The sequence below is a fragment of the Tursiops truncatus genome, chromosome 10 (genome assembly GCF_011762595.2).
Source record: "Tursiops truncatus isolate mTurTru1 chromosome 10, mTurTru1.mat.Y, whole genome shotgun sequence".
NCBI lineage: Eukaryota > Metazoa > Chordata > Mammalia > Artiodactyla > Delphinidae > Tursiops > Tursiops truncatus.
Window position 1 is genome coordinate 2,596,514 of NC_047043.1, and position 21,639 is coordinate 2,618,152.

The 21,639-nt window shown below is 43.4% G+C and overlaps 1 protein-coding gene and 1 long non-coding RNA gene across 17 annotated transcripts in view; one reads left to right on the forward strand and one right to left on the reverse strand.

Annotated features, from left to right (window-relative positions):
- The window catches only part of LOC109551566 (uncharacterized), a 52,595-nt gene extending 37,547 nt beyond the window's left edge, over positions 1-15,048 (reverse strand). Inside the window, exons 1-3 of one of the 3 annotated variants that reach the window (XR_002178373.3) lie at positions 14,613-15,036; positions 5,179-5,600; positions 708-811 (exon numbers count right to left, since the gene is read on the reverse strand). This is a non-coding gene — a long non-coding RNA (uncharacterized lncRNA). Of the gene's footprint in view, positions 1-707; positions 812-5,178; positions 5,601-14,612 lie in introns of all 3 variants that reach the window. The other 2 variants (XR_012334293.1, XR_002178372.3) reach the window with 2 other exon arrangements.
- Positions 15,049-17,564: 2,516 nt separating this feature from the next.
- Positions 17,565-21,639, forward strand: part of PRP4K (pre-mRNA processing factor kinase PRP4K) — a 40,746-nt gene continuing 36,671 nt past the window's right edge. For 9 of the 14 annotated variants that reach the window (XM_033863782.2, XM_073810261.1, XM_073810262.1 and 6 more), the window contains exons 1-2: positions 17,566-17,752; positions 18,719-18,856. In XM_033863782.2, coding sequence (XP_033719673.1) covers positions 17,616-17,752; positions 18,719-18,856 — 275 coding nt within the window. In that variant the 5' untranslated portion in view covers positions 17,566-17,615. Of the gene's footprint in view, positions 17,753-18,718; positions 18,857-21,639 lie in introns of all 14 variants that reach the window. The other 5 variants (XM_073810269.1, XM_073810270.1, XM_073810271.1 and 2 more) reach the window with 2 other exon arrangements.

Genomic DNA, 21,639 nt, shown 5'->3' on the forward strand with positions numbered 1-21,639 from the left:
CACTATTACATTGTTATCATTCTCCTAAACGATGCTACAGAAAATAGATTCCTCAAAACTATTTACACAAATGGTCAGGAAGGTAGATTTGGCATACACAGTCTGATTCCAATTTCCATGTTTGACTACAGACAGTGTCCAAGCCCCCCTCCCATATCCCTCCCCTGTGCCCCACATCTGAGCAAGCTGATGAGAGCATCGAAGGCTCCTACTCTGGTGCAAGTTCAAACCACACAAGCCCAGGCTGGGTCGTGGGGACCCTACGCCAAACCAAGGCAGTCGCCCTCCCCTGCTCTCTTGAGCCGCTTTCAAACCAGGCTGGGAGCCAGCGGCAGCTCGCCCCAGAAAACCTGACTATGTAAATAAACTTTTTTTTAATTTATTTTTTACTGAAGTATAGTTACAATGTTGTGTTAATTACTGCTGTATAGCAAAGTGACTCAGTTATGCGCATATATATATATATATATACATTCTTTCTTATAGTCTTGTTCATTATGGTTTATCGCAGGATATTGAATATAGTTGCTTGTGCTATACAGTAGAACCTTGTTTATCCATTCTATATATACCAGTTTGCATCTGCTAATCCTAAACTCCCACTCCTACCCTCCCCCACCCCCTCCCCCTTGGCAACCACCAGTCTATTTTCTATGTCCCTGATTTTCTGTTTTATAGACAGTTTCAGTAAATAAGCTTTTCCATACCCACTTGGCGTGATGGTGGTGTCATCCGTCTCAACATCAGAACCAGTTTCTGGGTGGGGTCCATCCTCCTTCTGTTGCAAGGTTTTCCAAAGAGAGGAGCTAATCTAAACAAAAAATTATATAGAAAGGGTTGAAGAATGTTATGAGAACACCAAGAAGTAAACTGAAAGCTTCTGTGAAAGACACATATTATTGTGTAAAATATGTTTATGAATACCTGAAAAACAACTATTATAGTATTTCAAAACCTTCTAAAATATGTTAGTAGCAATAAAGTGAAAAATAATTATAACCGTCCCTTGGTATCTGCAGGGGATTGGTTCCAGGGCCCCCTCAGATACCAAAATCCATGGAAGCTCAAGTAACTTATATAAAATGGCATGATATTTGCATATAACCTATGCACATCCTCCAGTATACTTTAAATCGTCTCTAAATTACTTATAATACCTAACACAATGTAAAGGCTTTGTAAATAGTTGCCAATGTGCAGCAAATTCGAGTATGGCTTTTTGGAACATTCTGGAATTTCCCCCCCAAATATTGTTGAATCTTCATGGATGCAGAACCTGCAGACACAGAGGATCAACTGTAGCAGGGTCTGAGTTTCTGTATTTTCATACACCTCAGGATGTTGTCGGTATATTCACAAAACACACTGATTAAAAGGCAAGAAAGTATACGGTTGGGGGGAGTGTGGTTCTGTACTTCTATGTCTAAATTCAAGGTCTGTTTTTTAAATAGTAATACAGAATATTTTAATTAAAAAGTTTTAAAGCTTTTTTATTTCATCCATTAAGTTTTGCCCTCCTTCACTGGTTCTACCTAAATCTTAACTGACTAAAAATAACCTACGTGTCACTTTAGATCTAAAAAAACCCAAAAAACTGTTTTTAAGGAAAAAGCCAGAAAAAGAGGGACTGGAAGGAAATATCAAAATGTTAATATAGGGACTACTTCTTGGTGGTAGGATCATAGATAACTTATTTTTCACTTTATAGTTTTCCATGGTTTCTAGTTTACCTATTAACAGCAAGTCACTTGCATATTGATGCAATCTTGTTGCTGTCGTTATTTTGTTTCGTTTTCTTCACATTCATTGGACAAATGTGAGTAGGAATTGTGGGTATGGGCATTGAGATGCTTGGGAATCTCAGGCAAATTTTTATCTGTCAAAAAAAAGAGCTCAGGAATATATATAGTATATTTAGAGGATCTGTAATCTTCAAAATGATAATGAAAACCAATCAGAAATACTCATTTAACTCTATGAATTGTAGTTAGTACAGATACAATATAAATCTGTACCTATATATTTACAGATTCATATATATCCTATCAAAACTAAGTCCTGTATGGATGAAAAAAGCACAAGAACCAAGTTACAGTTTATAAAAGGGAGCAACACTGAAAGATGGAAATCCTGTCTTGAAGATCAAAGTCCCCTTGCATAGTCACATCACCCTCATGTCTGTGTGTTAGGCAGCCTCCTCTTTCTTGCAAGTGTTTCACCCTTGTTCTCATGTCTTCCTCTTACTTTATTACCTTCCAGTAACTATTATTTGTACATACACTTACAGATTGCAAAGTACTTTTCACATGACTTGTGTATTTAGGGAAACCACTCATGTTATCCAAATAAGATGAGTAAGGCAGCAGAATGTTTCAGATAGTCTATAGATGGTTTCTTGTCGCAGCAATATTTATAATCTGACATCTGTAAGTTTCGTCCCTGGCAAGATGAATGAACTTACGTGTAGTCAAAAATTAGAAATCGTCTCGCTGGCATCTCTCCAGTGTATACCATTTCAGAGTTTACAAGCCATTCTTACACATTAGGACAGTTAATCCAAAGCAATTCAAATTCTCCCCAGAATACTACCTAGAACTTATAACTTGAGGCAGTGCCCACCGACCAGAGGAAACAGGTGACTTCCTTCTAGCAGGGTACACCAGAGGTACCCTCAAGAGAGGTGAGAACGTCCCTCCAGTGAAGTGAAAAGGGCGAGTCTAGTAGCCGTTGTCTCTTTCAAGAATGAGAAAAACACAGGAATACTCCCCATGTAGAAATAGTGGAGAAATAATCCAATTCTGTAGCGGATGTCTCTGCCTTTTACATTCTCTATTGATAATCCTATCGACAGCAGGAAGTCGGTCATCAGTTTAACAAGCACCCAAAGTAGGCAGGATTCAGCATTGTTTATGCCAAATAGTTTGTGAAAGTGGCGAAAGGCTCTAAGTAGGCAGAAAATAAGAGGAGGGGGCAGTGACTGGAAGCGACGACATGCCCCCCACATATGAAGATGGCATGAGTCCCGGAAGTTTTGATTTTATCCTTTCTTCAGTCTTGAGGACACTTGTAATAGGTAGCTATCCAGCACTTACTTACTACTTTGGATTGACTGCTAGTTGGTTATAATTTTTAAATGAGGCCTCATTTCCTTCACTATTAATTTTTAAAAGCAAACATCTATACGATTAATTTTTTTTTTTTTCGGTACGCGGGTCTCTCACTGTTGTGGCCTCTCCCGTTGCGGAGCACAGGCTCCGGACGCGCAGGCTCAGCGGCCATGGCTCACGGCCCAGCCGCTCTGCGGCATGTGGGATCTTCCCGGACCGGGGCACGAACCCGTGTCCCCTGCATCGGCAGGCGGACTCTCAACCACTGTGCCACCAGGGAACCCCACGATTAAATTTTATAATAATTTTCAACGAGAAAACATTACAGAACACATGAAGGCAGAATAATTTGACCAAAAAAAGGAAGGAAAGCAACTGGATGAGGTTAGATAAAGAGAAGCAGTAGGTAAGACTGGAGTGGGAACAGATCACACGTAATTGCCGGGAAAGGCAATCTCCTGCCCACAGCCCTTCGACCTTGCTCGCTCCCTGGATACTTCCTCACCAAGGGAAAGAGCCCACACAGCCTGGTCTTTTACGGCCTTGTGTGGGATGTATTTCCCTGTTTCAGGCTCACTGTGGGCTCCTTTGCTCCGCTCCAGTGGGTGTCTGGATAACCCGCAGACTTTTCAGTATTTCAGACTCCTCGGGGAGGGACCGGGTCCTTCTGCTGCAGCACAAGAGAGATGCGTGCAGGCCTTTCGTCCTGCCTCGGCTGGGGTGGGGAACTGCTGGCCGTGGGAGAGCAACACACACTGTTTACTGGAGCTAATCTTCCTCTGTCTCTTCTCCACACGAGTAAAAGTGTTGGTCCATCCAGCGCTAGACCGCGCTGTGTTTTCCTTGGCGACTCTGATACCAGTGATGAGTTTCGCTGCCCTCCGGGGGCTGGAACCCTCCCCTGGCAGTGTCAGCCGATGCACAGTGTCATCCCTCCCTATTCTGTCTATTTAACTAACTTTTCTAACTACCGTCGCAGTTCTCCAAGTGTGGTCCACAAATCATTGGGGGTTTCCAGACGCCTTTCATAGGGTCTACAATGTCAAAACTACTTTCATAACAACACTGAGATGCTGTCTGCATTTTTGGCTGTGTCGATGCTGTACTGATGGTACAAAATCAAAGGTGGTAAAACTGCTGGCACCCTAGTACCCATCAAGGCAGTGGCACCAAACTGTATTCTTCACCACTGTGACCTCATGGCTAATAGACTGCAGGCTTGTCAAGATACGTAGAAAAGTTTTTAACTCTTCAAAATTATGGACATATATTCAAACAGACATTAAGAGGAGACAATATAATGCATATACTAGAAAATCATTTTCTATTCCAACACTCTTTGATTATACTGAATTATATCAAACTGCCTGAAATTTTGCAAGCTGCAAAGGGCTAATAGTAACCAGCTGCACTAGGAAACACAGGCGCCGTGACTGTTCACATCCAAAATACGATTTTCTGAATTTCATCTGAGTGAATAAGAACAGCAACAGCCAAAAAGAAATGCTCTAAACTTTCCAGAAAAATGACTGTTCAGAGACTTAAGTTATCATAACGAGAAGTCTCCTGAGATTTCTAACATGTTCAGCTTCACAGAAAGCCAAACACTATGGACAATTTAAAAAACACTGATGACTGACTCCTTTCTGTGATGACTGATTCCTATGTTTCCCCCAATCACTTTGTGTCAAGAAAACTTTTTCCCTATCGAGCGCTGATGATTACTTTTCGTAGCATGTGAAAAACTGTGAAAATTGTCTTCCCCTTAAGTTCTACTTAGATCTCAGTTACAACAGAAACGTGTAAATCCGAAAGGTCTCTATTGACATTTACAACATAAGTTAGTACAACTGTGGTCTAAAATAGGCTACACAGAAGGCTTCTTTCATCACAGCATTTTAAGAGGTAAGCTCGATTGTCGTTTCTTCCTTCTTTTCTGACTTTTATCAGTTCTCATTTTGAAACAACTTTGGACACTGAATTCTCCCCAGGTTCTGAGATTGTATAGTAGAAATGCAGCATACGCCAACAGCTCTAAAGCACTCAGGCCGGGTCTTTCTATCTTACCTACCTGATTTTAGCTCAGAGGACATCAGCCACAGGAGAGAAAGGCCCATGAGCAGGAACTGTCCAGCTTCTTCAGTGTGATTCACGGGCCCACGACGACTGTCGCTGTGACCACCCGGGGTTAGGACCTGACACAGAATTTAGGTCTGGGAGCATGTACGTTGGTAACAGAAGAGGCATCGTTTCCAGATTCTGTTTGTTTTCTGACTAATCTGCATTCTAAAACTTGAAGTTTTCATCTGAGTCGATTTTCATTTCTGGTTCAAAACCGTACTGCCACCTATCATTCAACAGGAAATTAAGACGTGGCTCCGGAGGCGTCCTTTGTGTTGCTCGTGACCTGGCAAACCTTGCACCCACACGTCTCTAAGGAAAGTATTTCTCCCAAGCTTGCAACTTGAGCTTCAAAGTCTTCCCCTAGGAACCCTAGGAAAAAGGATTTGGACATAATGCTTTCCTCTGGTAAATGTCAGGATCACAGGAAACGTACTGGAATGTAAATTCAGATTCATTAATTTAACAACACAGACCTACCTATGAATAGAAAAAAAAAAGAGAAAAGAACGTATAAGAAGGCATTTTAAAAGGCTGGTGTTAAATCCTTTTTTCCCCCAGTTTTATTGAGATATGACTGACATACAGTTGGCTGTTAAATTTTCACTACAAGGCACACAATTTTAAAAACAATCTATTGTGGGGCTTCCCTGGTGGCGCAGCGGTTGAGAGTCCGCCTGCCGATGCAGGGGACACGGGTTCGTGCCCCGGTCCGGGAAGATCCCACATGCCGCGGAGCGGCTGGGCCCGTGAGCCATGGCCGCTGAGCCTGCGCGTCCGGAGCCTGTGCTCCGCAACAGGAGAGGCCACAACAGTGAGAGGCCCGCGTACTGCAAAAAAAAAAACAAAAAACCAATCTATTGTAAATGTGGAGGGGAAAATGTTGCTGAAAGGACATCTAGTTATCTGTGACTCCACCCCGTACAAAGACACCTCCCCCACACACTCAAAACATACAGAGGTGTACCTCACAAATTGACAGCTGAGCTTTTTAAGAACTAGACTTTATTAGAGTTTTAGGTTTACATACAACGGAGCAGAGAGTACAGAATGTTATCGTATACTCCTCTCTCCCCATCTCAGTTTCCCCTACTATTAATGTCCTAAATAGGTGTGCTACGTTCATTACAATTAATGGACCAATGTTGATACATTATTAACTAAAGTGCACAGTTTACTTTAGGGTTCACTTTTGGTGGTGTGTGTTCTATGGGTTCGGACAAATGTACAATGACACGTATCCACCATTATAGTATCACTCTCGTAAAATCCTCTGTGTTCATCCTGTTCATCTCTCCCTCCCCTTGGGCCCCTGGCAACCACTGTCTCCATAGTTTTGCCTTTTACAGAACGTCATATAGCTGGAATCATACACTATTCAGCCTTTTCAGACTTCTTTTACTTAGCTACGTGCATTTAAGAACCCTCCACGTCTTTCTGTGGCACGATAGTTCATTTCTCACTATCCTGGAATAGTATTCTATTGTACTGATGTACAACGGTTTGTTTATCCATTCACTTACTGAAGAACATAGCATACAGAGAGCTACCGCACAAATTGCTGTGCTTGCAACTGCAACATAAAAAAATTTTTTTAATACAAAATGTTTTGACTTCTAGGCAGATCTTACCTAGATCTTAGAAGGTAATTTTATCTGAAAAATTAAATCATCTTTCCCTAAACTTCAAAAAGGTTCTGAAGTCACTGAGAAGTGACATATACATCAAAATTCTAGTTTGATCAGTCACGTAAAGACCTACAGTGAATATTAAAAAGTCTGGAGCGCATCTGATAGAGTACTTTGTAACAAAATGTAAAGTTGAGGGAGATTTTTTTGGCCTGGTATTTATTTATTTATTTGGCTATGCCAGGTCTTAACTGCAACATGTGGCATCTTTTTTTTTTTTTTTTTTTTTTTAGTTGCGGCATGTGAACTCTTAGTTGTGGCATGTGGGATCTAATTCTCTGACCAGGGATCGAACCTGGGCCCCCTGCATTGGGAGCGTGGAGTCTTAGCCACTGGACCACCAGGGAAGCCCTGAAAGAGGAGTTACTGGGGCAAATGGCATTGACATTTGTAAGGATCTTGAAGCACGTTACTAAATTCATTCCCGCCAGCAGTGTATAAGCAAGCCCATTTTACCAAACTCTTGCCAGCACTGAGTACAGGAATTTATATAAGTACCTGGAATTTGAGAAAGCAAGAATGTGTAGTTATCCAATTTTAAAGAATAATAGGCTGCAGTTGGAAGGTACAATGAGGCTCTCGTCATCACCTAGCTCCACTCCTTCATTTTAGTCGAGGAAACTGAGATTATACAACTCACTCAAGGCCACACGCTATTACTTAGCCGCAGAGCAGTTAAGGAAATTGTTAAATGTCTCCTAACTCTTTATGTGAACTTAACGTTTTTTCTCTAATGGCACCTAAGTGATAACGCTTACTGCCAATCACCCTAAATAAGCATGGCCTTTAAAACCTTGCCTACACTCTTCTCCATCTACCTTCTTGCCCAGAACCTAAGTGAGCTTGGTCAATCTCACTCTTAAAATGCATGCACACGCCACGTCTCCAGAACGTCTATCTCCGGCTCTACTTTCACCCTTGAACTCCAGACCTGTCTATCCACTGCCTACTTCACATCTACAATTAGACATTTAACTGGCATTGCAGTGTGAGGAGTTCCATGAACCCACTCCCCAGCAAACCTGATAAAAGGTATTTAAAACAATCACTTATAGTCTCTGGAAATTATCCTAAGGGCATGCAGCAAATGAAGAAACACTCATTCAAGAAAATCTACTAGGGGCTTCCCTGGTGGCGCTGTGGTTGAGAATCTGCCTGCTAATGCAGGGGACACGGGTTCGAGCCCTGGTCTGGGAGGATCCCACATGCCGCGGAGCAACTAGGCCCGTGAGCCACAACTACTGAGCCCGCGCGTCTGGAGCCTGTGCTCCACAACAAGAGAGGCCGCGATAGTGAGAAGCCCGCGCACCGCGATGAGGAGTGGCCCCCGCTCGCCGCAACTAGAGAAAGCCCTCGCACAGAAACAAAGACCCAACACAGCAAAAATAAATAAACTCCTACCCCCAACACCTTTAAAAAAAAAAAAGAAAATCTACTATAATTTGGTAAAATCAGCGAGAGTTTGTGGTATTTGAACCAACACCTGCTCCCTCCTTCACACCCTCCCAAATCAGAGAGACAGAAACTCCACCCCAGCCTGGTGTCACCCAAAACACGGGGCTCCCTGTCCCCCAGCTCCCAGGCAGAGGGCCATCTTCTGGAGCTGCCAGCCTTTCTCATTCTGCCCCCAGCTCCCTGTTCCTCAGGCTAAGTTCCAGGAGATGCAGCCAAGAGGAGAGGACTTTCTTCTGCCCATCTCCCGTTTGTGGACTGAAGGCTTTACACCTCAAGTGTGGCACCACTGAGAATACTGGGGCCCTGACTGCCTTTGCCATGGTCCCAAGGCAGAGGCACTGGGAGAAGGAGAGGACCTGTGGCTACCGTCGTCCCCTTCCGCCGAGCGCCCAGCCCCTAACACAGTGTCACTCAGAGAGAGGCGTGTCACTGCCCCACTCCCAGCTCCAGAGTCCTGGATCAGAGACTTTGCCAGGAGGCTACAGGAGGCTGTAAAACAGACAGCTTGTCATCTCCTCCCAAAGGAACTGGCTTCATCTGCAGCAGAGGAGGGAAGTTCGAGCTTCCAGATGCTCTCAGAACAGTGGAGGATGTGGGGAAAGACAACCCGGAGGAGATTGGTAGAATCATTGCATATGGAGGTTAAACTGTAGGCCAGCCGTTTGTAACAGAGAACCAGGGATAGAGACTGGTGGTAGGAACCCACCTTGAGTCAGATCTCAGTCAAATCTCAGACAGTGACCTTAGAAAGTATCCTGTTAAATGTCCCTGAATTTGATTGGTTTAGTCTGTGGACCAATTTATGCCCCAGGGTAATGTTGAAAACAATACAGCAGTCAGCCAGCACCTAGTGGAGCTTAACACACCGGGGTGTGGCCAGTACAAGAAACAGGCAAAGGGAACCTTTCCAAAACCACTGTCATCCCAGAGCGACTGTAGAAATCCACAAGGCTGCACTCCCTCAGGAGCAACACCAGAGACTTCACACAGCATGGGGTGAGGAAGGAATAGACTTCACTAGAATAACTGAGTCACTAAACAAATGAAGAAGCATATAATAATAACAAGACTGGAGAAGGGTGGAAACCAGTAACCAGAGTTGCTAAAACATGCCAACTTCCAGCAAAAGATTACAAGGCATGCAAAGAAACAGGAAAGTATGACCCCACACCATGGGAAAAAAGCAGGCAATAGAAACCGCCTGTGAGAGTAACTAGATGCTGGACTTACCAGTGGCTTTCAAAGTTGCCCCTGTAAACATGTTCAAAGAACTAAAGGAAACGTGGTTAAAGAAGTAAGGTCTGATGACAATGTCACATCGAATACAGAATATCAATAAAGAGAAATTATTTTTAAAAAACAAGTGGGAATTCCGGAGTTGAAAAATACAATAATTGAAATGAAAACTTCATTAGAGGGGCTCAACAGTAGATTGGAACTGGCAGAAAAAAAAAATTAGTAAACTTGACAATAGATCAATAGAAATTATGCAATCAGAAAACAGAGAGAAAAAAGAATTTTTGAAAGAATGAACAGAGCCTTAGGACTGTGCGGCACTCTAGAGCACACCAACATACGTGTAATGAGATGGCCAGAGAGAGAAGAAAAGGAGCAGAAAAATATTTGAAGAAATAATGGCTGGAAGCTTCCCAAATTTATGGAAAAGCCATAGAACAAAGAACTCCAAGTAGAATAAACGCAAAAGAAATCCACATATAAACACATCACAGTAAAATTGCTGAAAGCCAAACACAAGGAGAAAATCTTCAAAGCAGCAAGAGAAAAACAATTCATCATTTAAAGGGGACACTGGGACTTCCCTGGTGGTTCAGTGGTTAGGACTCCAAGATTCCATTGCAGCGGGCACGGGTTTGATCCCTGGTTGGGGAACTAAGATGCGGTGTGGCCCAAAAAAAGTTAACCTCAATGAGATTAACAGCAGGTTTCTCAGCAGAAACAATGGAAGGCAGGAGGCAGAGTAATAACATATTCAAAAGGGTCAAACAGGCTTCCCTGGTGGTGCAGTGGTTAAGAATCCGCCTGCCAATGCAGGGGACACGGGTTCAAGGCCTGGTCCGGGAGGATCCCACATGCCGCAGAGCAACTGGGCCTGTGCGTCACAACTACTGAGCCTGCGCTCTAGAGCCCACGAGCCCCAACTACTGAGCCTGTGAGCCACAACTACTGAGCCCACGTGCCACAACTACTGAGCCCAAGTGCCACAGCTATTGAGACCCGTGCGCCTAGAGCCCGTGCTCCACAACGGGAGAGGCCACCATGGTGAGAAGCCTGCGCACTGCAATGAAGAGTAGCCCACCTTCACCACAACTAGAGAAAGCCTGTACGCAGCAACGAAGACCCAACACAGCCAAAAATAAAATAAACAAATTTAAAAAAAAGGGTCAAATAAAAACCTGTCAACCAATAATAGTATATCTAAAAAGTTATCTTTCAAAAATGAAGATGAAATAAAGAAACTTCCAGATAAACAAGAACTGAGAATTTGCTGCTGGAAGTCCCACCCGACAAGAAATACTAAAGGAAGTTCTTTAGGCTAAAAGAAAGTGACCACAGACAGTAATCTGAATCAACACATAAGAACAAACAGCACTGGTAATTAGGTAATTACAAAAGACAGCATAAATGCCTTTTTGTTTCTTCTCTTAAGAGATTTAAAAAACAATTGTATATATTCATACAATCGAATATTATTCCTCCATAGAAAGAAATGAAGTACTGATACATACTACAATGTGAATCAACCTCTAAAACAAGCAAAAGAAGACAGATACAACTGGTCACATAATATATTATTCCATATAGATAAAATACCCAAAATAGATGAATCCATAGCAACAGGATACGGACTGGTGGTTGCCAGGGGCTGGGTGGATAGGGGAATGGGGACAAACAGCTTATTGGGTACAGGTTTTATTCTGGAGTGATGAAAATATTTGGGACTAGACAGAGGTAGTAGTTGTACAAAATTGAGAATGTACTATAAAATTGAAAAAGAAAAATACAATGATTGCCGAGAAAAGACAAATCCATAGAGAAAGAAAGTATATTAATGGTCGCTTGGGAGCAGGGGTGGGAATGGCGAGTGACTGCCAGTGGGCATGAGGAAATACCACAGGGGTGATGAAAATGTTCTGAAACTGGATTATGGTGATGGTTCACAATTATGGAAATTTGCTAAGAATCACTGAAGTGTGCACCTAAAATGGGTGATTTTAGGATATGCAAATCATACCTCCCTAAAGTTGTTTTTAAGATGCACACGTGAAAAAAAGCAATTGTATAAAACAATACATTTTATGTGTATAAATAATAAAATGTATTGTTGGGTCTATAACGTATAGAATAGAAATGTAACATATTTGCTCACAGCAGTACAAAGGAGGTGGGTAGAAGCAAGGCTGTACTGAGCTAAAGAAATTACTCCAGGTGGTAACTTGGATCCATAAAAACAAGAAATAAAGAGAACCAGAAATGATAAATAAGAAGGCCATACATAATAAAAGCTATACAGTCAACCCTTGAGCAACGTGTTATTAAGGGCACTGACCCCCCTCGCAGTTGAAAACGTGTTATAACTTTACAGCTGGCCCTCCATATCCAAGGTACTGCACCCATGAATTCAACCAAGCACGGATCACGTAGTACTGCAGTATTTATTGAAAACAACCCACGTATAAGTGGATCCACAGTGTTGTTCAAGGTCAACTGTAAATATGTATTGCTTTCCTTTCTTCTCTCAGTTTCCTTAAAAGATATAAAGTAATCATCATAATAAGGTACTGTTGGGTTTGTAACATTTATAGATACAATATATATATAATAATTATGCCACAAAAAATAGGCAAATAGAACAAACCTATGCTGGAGTAAGGTTTTTAATTTCATTGGAATTACGTTAGTACAAATTTGGAGCTAATTCTGGTAAGTTAAGATGTATGTGGTAAGCCCTAGAGCAACCACAAAGGAAATAACTAAAATAGTGGGAAAAAAATCACTTAGAGATTAAACTGCTACATTAGAAAATATTCACTTGATTCAAAAGAAGACAGTAAAGGAGGGACAAAGGAACAATAAGACATGAGACATACAGAAAAGTAAAATCATAGACATAAATCCAACTATGTCAATAACATTGAATGTGAGTGGATTAAACAATCTCTAATCAAAAGGCAGAGATCAGAATAGATTTTTAAAAACAAGACCCAACTACATGCTGTCTACAGAGATATACTTGATTTCATAGTAAAAATCATGCAAGCAGCAACCACAGAAAGTGGGAATGACTGTGCTAATGTCAGACAAAATACTACAGAAAAAGAGGGACATTTTGTAATGATAAAAGTGTCAATCCAATAGGATATAATGTTTATAAACATGCGTGAACCTAATAACAAAGAACCAAAATACATGTAGCAGAAACTGACAGAAATGAAGGGGAAAATGGACAACAATAATTGAAGTCTTTAAGACCCCACTTACAATTAGACATCTAATAGACTCTGAAATCATAATATGACTGAAACAGAACTCTTCATTTGCCCCCAATCCCCACCAATTAAATCTGCTCTAAGTGGCAATTGCATTATATCTGCTCAAGCCAAAATACCTTTAAGTCACCGTCTCTCACACCCCACATCCAATCGATCGGTGAATTCTACAGCTTGTCCTTTCAAAATATATCCAGAATCCAATCACTTTTTCCCGCTTTCACCCTGTTCTAAGCCACCACCTCCACTCACCAGGATTACTGAGTTACACTCTTAACTGGATTCCACCTTTCCTCCCCAGGTCCCCGGCTGTCTAGCTCCTTGGAGCAGCCAAGAAAACATTCTAAAATAAATTATGCCATTCTTCAACCCTGCACTTACTCTGTCCAATAAATTTTAAGTGAAATCCAAATCCTACAAACTCCCTTTCCAGCTTTACTTCCTACTCCTGTAATCACTGCACTCTCTCCACACTGGCCTCTTCGCTATTCTTGGCCCGTTATGAGACTGCGTTCATAATGCAATTGCAGTTTTTAAAATGTCATTAATATACGAATACAAGTATAAAAAAGTGAGAAAGGCTAGCTAGCCCTATTATAAAATGTGAATAATAATTATCTACAGGGAGTAGGATTACAATTTTCATTTTTTCTTACTGCAAAAAGTGCTTCTAATTTATGTATTATTTATGTGTTACTTACGTAATAAAATTATGAAAAGCTGTGTATAAAACCCCTTACACCCAGTGTAGCAATTGTATGTAACTACATACAAAATCTGGAACTAAACAAAAAAATCAGAACAAAAGAAACAAACTAAAAAAAAAAAAAACCTTGCCTATAGAAATAGCTAGTATTTATCAATACATGCTCCAGGGACTTTCACTCATTATTTCATTTAATTCTTGTAATAATCCGACATGATGGGAACTATTACCCTCACGTTACTGAGGTGTAAAGTGAGGCTCCAAAGGTTAAACACGTGGTGAAGCCCAGGTCTTCGTGACCTGAATGGTCACGTTCTGAACACCACTGGAGACACTGCCTCATCAGAGTCACACACAACAGAGTAACACTGACCCTACTGGACACCCAGTAACAAAGGAAAGGGCCATCGTGTAGTTACGAAGATATTTACTAAAGCTAGAATTATGTAAAAATTGATAGGCATGGGGCTTCCCTGGTGGCGCAGTGGTTGAGAGTCCGCCTGCCGATGCAGGGGACGCGGGTTCGTGCCCCAGTCTGGGAAGATCCCACATGCCGCGGAGCGGCTGGGCCCGTGAGCCATGGCCGCTGAGCCTGTGCGTCCGGAGCCTGTGCTCCGCAACGGGAGAGGCCACAACAGTGAGAGGCCCGCGTACCGCCAAAAAAAAAAAAAAAAAAAAAAAATTGATAGGCATGTTACATGGAAAAGCAAACTATCACATTCCATACAGCAGTACAAGAAATATTTCACGTGGAAATAGGCCCCAATAGGCCCGTACATGAATTTTGGTTCAGTTTGGGTAATGGAACTCTGGGTGGTTTTCGTTTCGTTTTCTTTTGCTCTCTTGTATTTTCCAGATATTCGTGAATGCATTGGAGCTGCTTTAAAACAAAGAACAAAAAACTATTTTCATGGAACAAAGGGAAAAGTTTTTGTTTTGTAATAAAGGAAAAACTCAACCCAGTGTCTTCCCAAGCATCTACAAATCCCAAGTCTAGATCTAAACTGAGTCAAACCTTACGTGTTACCTAAAAGGTGGTCGACATTCTTCGAATTGACATCTGGGGAGTCTGCGCGGGCCAGTTTTCCTCAAAGGACTTAGGATAGCTGTTTGTTTGTCTGCTAACGAGCCACGGTATAACGAGCCTATGAAGAGCTTGGCGCGATCAAGAACGGGGTAGCTTAGAAGGTCCAAGTTTAATACATCGCTTGGCATGTATTAAACGGGACGGGAGGAACATCACGCTAAAGCACCGCACTATTTCGGGAAGGTGCGTCTTGCAGGAAACCACTAATACTTGGAAAACGGTAAGAAAAAGTCCAGTGTGCGAAAATGCATGCTTGTCCCCCAAACCTTGTCCTCGGGCCGGAGAGTGTGTCCGGCGTCCGGGCGCTGCGGTCCCCGAGATCCGTCAGCAGCTCCGAGCAACCCTCACGGGTCCGCTCGCAGGCGCGAGGCTGGCTGGACTCCGAAGGGCGGGGCGGGGCGGGGCTGCCGCTCTCCTCAGCCCCGCCCACTCTTTCCCAGGCGCACGCACGCAAGGACGCACGCACGCGCCTCCTTGGGCCGAGAAACGCGCGCTCGCCGAGGCCCCGCCCCTCCAGGGACTTCCGGTGGGCGGGGTCAGCCCCTGAGCTCGCTCCCGGCGCGGGATCGACCCAGCGGCCGCTACTGCGGCTGCTTTTCGGTGCAAAGGTTCCCGAACTAGGACAGGAAACAGTAGCGAGGCTGAGAGGATGGGCTTCAAGTTTAAAAATGAAAAGTTAGGCTTAAGTTTGCCGCCTAGTAAACGTTTGCTGAATGATTAAAGTAATAAGTGGATGTTTGCTTTTAACTTCGCCTTCAGAGAACCCCGTTTTTCCCAAAACTTCAACGGCAGTATAGTTCGGACTGAGTCCTTGACAAATCCTGTCCTAGTGCACCCTCCGAGAGTAGTACCGAGCGAGAGAAAAGTGTTTGCCAGCATCATTTTCTGAAACTTGATTTTTACTATGCTTTTGTTGAAAAACTTGAATGGTTTGTCCAAGTCTAAACTTGAGCCAGTCATAATCAGGCTTCAAGCCTGAACCTTACTTCCTGTGTTCCCCACCTATCCTTCGCCACACTCGGTATGCTTAGTTTAATGTCCACATGAAAGCTGCTGCAAAGAAACGCGGAGCGGGGGGGGAGGGGCGGGGCGAGGGAGGTCAGGGAGATCACGTTATGACTGAGGAAAGATTGGTTTATGAGAGTTCCACGAATCAGCAACACGGAAGAGACTACAGCTTACGGACACAGAGAAAATAAGGAATTTCTGGGTGCCAATCCAGTGCTCTTTCCGTTACTTTTATTCGAAAGGAGTTTGAAAACCAAAGAGCTGTGTGGGTGGGTGCTCAATAAGGGGATGCTAAACCAATGACATTTCTGTGGGAAGCAGCACAGTAAGAAGGAAGAGCACAGACGAGAAATTTCAGTTCAAACCGTGTCTTGGCACCTAGGAACTGAGTCATCACAAGCAAGTCACCTTACCTCTGAGTGCCAGTTTGCTAGGCTTCTTTGCCTTAAAGTATATTATTCTACTTTATATCCAAGGTGAGATCTCTTACAGGCTTGCCCTCAATTCCAAGAAGAGATCTGTAATAAGTCTGTTACACTCTGTTTATTTTCATTTTAAAATTATTTATTTAAAAATAATGTACTAATTTTCTGTTATTTTAATAACATATTTGAGCTATTCTTAACACAATGACACATGGCCTTGCCTTCGTGGGACAGAGAATATAATAAACTGTAAATACAAGGCTGCCATATACAAAATACCTTTGAAAAGATATACAGGGATGAGAATCTAGAGGTAGGAACAATTAGTGGAACTCTGAAATCCCAACCTACACACTATTCGTACATAGATAAATATATGGTTGAAAATATAAACCATTCTTAACATATTTCTGAAAACTATTTCCTTTGAAAGAAGCCTTCTAAGTTATTATACCTGGATTTTATTATTAAGGAGAAAGAGAAATCCTTCATAAGGAAAACAATATAATTAAGGACCATATAAAGAAATGCAACAATAGGTATGTGTGGGGGGAACCCACAAAAATCAATAAATATCCAGGGATTGATTTAGTGTTCCATGTTAATAAAGTCTATGAGGGGAAAATGCTTAACATTTTAACACATTTGGAATTCCAGCCAACGAAGGACTTACTTTGTAAGAGTATTTGTAACTCTTCCTCTCTGAAAATCAAGAGATATATAAGAAGCTCAGATATTCCGAACTCAAATTTCTAGGTCAAACCCAAACTCAGTGGATTATAAGAATAAAAGTGATCATCACCCTGCTTTCAGGTTCCAGAGTATGGAGAAAGATATGTCTCTTTTGAGAGACAGAGAATGTAAAAACTTCCATGGTATTGAAAGCTCTCCAAGAGACAGTAAATGTTTTCTCACACAATATTTCACTTAATCTCGTTACTGTAAATTCATTATAGAAAAACAAAGTTACAAAGTTATTCGGACCAATTACAGAACCAGCGAAACTAAACTGGAGTAACGGATTCCTGAATCGTTACCCCTGTACTTAGCAAAAGCTAAACAAAGTTCAAAAGTTTCAAAGAAGTGTATCAATAAAAATAGTTCCCTATGTTCTAGGCACAGTCCTAGGTTTCCAGTACTCCTGCCTTTCTACAGTTTGCTTTAATGCCGCTTCACATTGACTTATCTAGACAGTAAAAGGCATTTAAAAGCAAAGTCATCTTGTTTGCCCCAGTTTGAGAATTTTAACCCAACCGTGGGCCCCACAATGTAACTAGTTCTCGGAACCGCGCCCGCAAGGCGGACACCCCCTTTTTCCACCGCGGTCCTAGAACGTAACGTCGGTTCTAACCCAATCAACGCGTGCCTTTAAAGCCCCAGCCCTCGCCGCCGCAGCCCCGCCCCGTCGCGGAAGTGCGTCATGACGCTAGTGCGCCCTGTCCCCGGATGCATTTTATATCCGGATTCTCCGAGCAATTCTGAGTTCCACGGTTCCCGACGCTGTCGGCACATGCGCGACGGCCCTGCTCCCTCTTCCTCCTCCTCCAGTGGCTTCCACCGTCCGGGCAGCCACCGCCACCGCCGCCCAGGAGTCAGGAAGTTCAAGATGGCCGCCGCGGAGGCTCAGTCGCTGCGGGAACAGCCAGAGTAAGTAGTCTAGGAGCGCGGAAGGCCGGAGCCCGGGGTCGGCCGAGGGGGAACGGGTGGAGAGCTGCCCGGGCGGGCGGGCGGGAAAGTTCGGGCCCTGGGGCCGTGGCCAAACTTTGCCTCCCGCGAGGCGTCGTGGGGCGCGGGCGGGCGGCCTGCGCGCTCCGCTCGCCGGGAGGCCGCGGCTGCTGGGTGGAGGGCGGCCGGGCCTGCCGCGTCGTTGCCCCGGGAGGCGTGGGCGCGAGCGGCCTCTACAGGTCCCGAGCGCGCGGCTCCAGCGGGGGCGCGCCTGCCCGCCTGCAGTCCGCGGGGACGAGCGGGGCTCCCGGCGGCCTCGGTGCGGGCCCCCGAGCAGCAGGGCGGCGCGGGCGAGCCCTGAGACCTTCCCTCCGCAGGCGGTTCCCCCGGTGCTTCTGCTGCCCTTGTCAGTCTTGGGACCTGAAAGCAGGGAGGAGAAGGGGTGCCGGGGCCGTGCTCCTTGACCACCCCAGAGCTGTAGTTTGCGGCTGGCGGGGTGCTTTCTCCTGCCACCCTGTATCTACTCCAGCATCCACCCGATATCCCCCCTTCCCCTCCCCCCCCCCGGCCTATTACTGCAATTTGCCAACTTGCAAACTTGAGACAAAGTAAGATCAAGTCCTCGGTTTTGAGGCCTAGCATTTTTGGCCTGAGTTTATAGTGCTTCTTTGGGAGTACGAGTGGAAGAAGTAGAAATTGTTAGCTACTTCCAAACCCAAGCACTTCATGTCTGTAATTAAGCTAATATAAGGATCGATGCGGCCGAGCGAAAACAGACTTGTACATGCTGCAGGGGTGACCGTTGCTTAACTAAAAGCAGTATCTTGTTTTTCGTGTGTTTGTTAGGAAAACTCAAGAACCTAGAAGAGAATGGATTTTAAAACAGTATTCCTATAGCGACCTTTGTTTTTGCATTCGCATTATCTGATTTGTTTCCTGACGTCTTAGGAAAGAGGTAGATACATTCTCCCAGCAACTTTGGACTGAGAGAGAGGAGAAATCTTTGCCACCAGCCAGCCCATCGCTTCGTTGCTGTGCGTCCAGTTCTGGACTGCTCAGTCATTTGTTTTACTCAGCTAGACAGAGGTATTTACGAAGTTTTTCATTAGAGGCCTCTGAAAGCTGCTTTATTATCTTCACTTCAATTTGACTTAAAAGAGGGCAAATGGATTCCGAAGTTCTGGGTAGACTTTGCCTCTTTTTGTTTCTCCTCAAGTTCACAGTGAGGCCCAGTTCCAGTCTTCATGACAAGATGGTCCAAACCTTAGGCAACGCAGCTGATTTTTCTAGTAATCTGTTTAAAGTTCTATAGTATGTCCATTTATTTGATTTCACGGACAGTTCAGATTCCTTTTGAGGAGTGGCTCAGCCATGTTTATTTACATATTCAAATAACACTAGATTTAATAATATTTCTTTTGGCCCCTGCAGTATGAATGACCCTGAGATAGTCTTTAATTCCACCTCCCCCCTCCTCGACACTTGTTTTGCATGGAATGTGTGGCCTGTGTGTGTCCCACTTTCACTTATTTGAAAATGTTTTGCCATAGAAAATGACAGTTTGCTAAGAAAGCAGGTACCCTGTTGGCTGCCCGCAGTGAATGCTGGAATGTAGTGTCTTAATAGTTTTTTTTTGAGGACACAGTGAGGAGTTCACAGTTACATGGAGTCTATTCCAAGTGGAACATTTAGAAAAGGTAAACGTATAAAATAGTTTTAAGCTCCCTGAAGGCCTTTTAGTGGCTTTTACATTTGTCAGTCTCTTTAGTTCAGCCTTTTTCGATGGTTTTAAGCATTTAAATTTTTATATGCATTGACTTACTTGCACTTACCAAGACCAGGTACTGAACAAATATCACCTCAGTCAATCCTTCTAACAACCCGACGGAGGTGGATACTGTTATTTCCCACATTTTACAGATGAGGAAACGGAAGTATGGAGAAATTAAGTTAGCTTGCCCAAGGTCACACTAAGTGACAGATGCAGGATTGAAACCCAGGCAGTCTAGTTCTAGAGCCCTGCTCCTGACTTCTGTACTGTCTGGTCCCTCGCTATACAGTGTGGCTCCTTTTAAAAATAGCCTTTAACATTTGAAATCATTTTTATTTATTTCCAGTGTCCTAGAAAGGTCCGTTTTCATGATATGACAGTTCTAACTCTTTGAAACTTAATATCCCACTTGGAGAAGGTGGGGGCAGAGGAAGGTTCGTTTTAAGACTAGTTGGTCTTTTGAATCCATTTTTAGTTTTACATCTACATAGAGAAACAGGCTTAATTATTTTCCTTATAAAATGCAGTGGCATTCATTTTGCTCCCCCTTGCCCCCAACTGCAAAGCATGAATTGAATGCTTCCCGAATAAGATGTTATTAAGAATATTCTTTGAAAAAAATATGTGAAAGAGGAAGTTAGAATAACGCTAGAGGTTGGTAACTGGTCACTATTTTAAAGTTGTTCCATGGCTATTTTCATTGTGCCAGATGCCCCAAGACCCTGGGTTGTTTGAAGGGTGAAACTTGTACAATGTATTTAACCAGACACGTGAATGAATACTGCTTAACACTTCCATACTGTCTGCACTTTGAATTCAGCTTTGTTTCCAAGTGAGATTTGAAGGATGTTACTCAGCTCTCAGTACGTACTGGTTTAGGACAAACCTGTTGTAGACCAGTTGAGTGTAGACATATACCTGCTAAATGTGCAGTGTTAGGTTGCAAGATGTAAATGTTAAAGTATAAAGTCATGTATATGGAGTTTGTATATGTGTGTTTATTGTTAATATGAACCATCCAGGAAGATGATCAGGTTTCTTTACAAGAAGCCTTTTCCTAAAGCTTTAGAAGAGCGTTGTTGATAATGAACCTCAATTAGCTGACCTAGCACAAGCTCGTGCATTATATGTGGTATGTTGCGAGTTCACTTACTCGTTGAGTTCAACTTTCCCTGATTTACCTAGTCAGACTTCACTCGTTATTTTCTTTGAAATTTGCCTTGAGAGATCAACGGAAGAGGCTGAAGGTCTGCTCTCTGCCTAACCCCAGTGTAGGAGGACTCTGGGGTTAGTTACTAAGGTTAACCTCGCTGGCCCTAAGGCACTGGTAGCGTTTCATTAGCAGCCTAGTCATTATTTCTTGAATTACATTCATTAAGTTACAAGGAAAACTGGGGTCACTCATGGGAATGACTGTTTAGTAACATTGGGAACTGCGATGTCAGTCTTCATTCTCAGAGGCTTTAGGAGCTTGATTTTCTTTTGAAGGAAATTACTTCCTCTGTGGGTAAACTCTTTTTTTTTTTTTTTTTTTTTTTTTTTTTTTTGCGGTACGCGGGCCTCTCCCGTTGCGGAGCACAGGCTCTGGACGCGCAGGCTCAGTGGCCATGGCTCACGGGCCCAGCCGCTACGTGGCATGTGGGATCTTCCCGGACCGGGGCCCGAACCCGTGTCCCCTGCATCGGCAGGCGGACTCTCAACCCGTGCACCACCAGGGAAGCCCCCTGTGGGTAAACTCTTAAGAATTTTGATTGAAACTCCTTGGAAGACTTGTAAATTATAGGAAGCATTGGAAAAGGGTTAAAAGAGCAGATTTTTCTGCGGGAGGTGGTTAAATTTAAATCGTTTGAGGGTCTTGCCGTCAAGAAATAGGCACGTGCACTGTATGGGGCACTGGGGGTGTGAGTGAGTGAAAAGCGTTCACCGTCAAGAGCTGCGAGTGCGGGTGCAGACAGTGTAAACCAGCTGTAGTCAGTGATACCGTTTCTATATGTTACTCCATGTAGATCATTTCTTTGACACAACAAATACTGAGTACCTGCTCTAGCTTAGATCATCTTATGGGCCTCGGGGATAGAGCATCGAGCTAAACAGATTC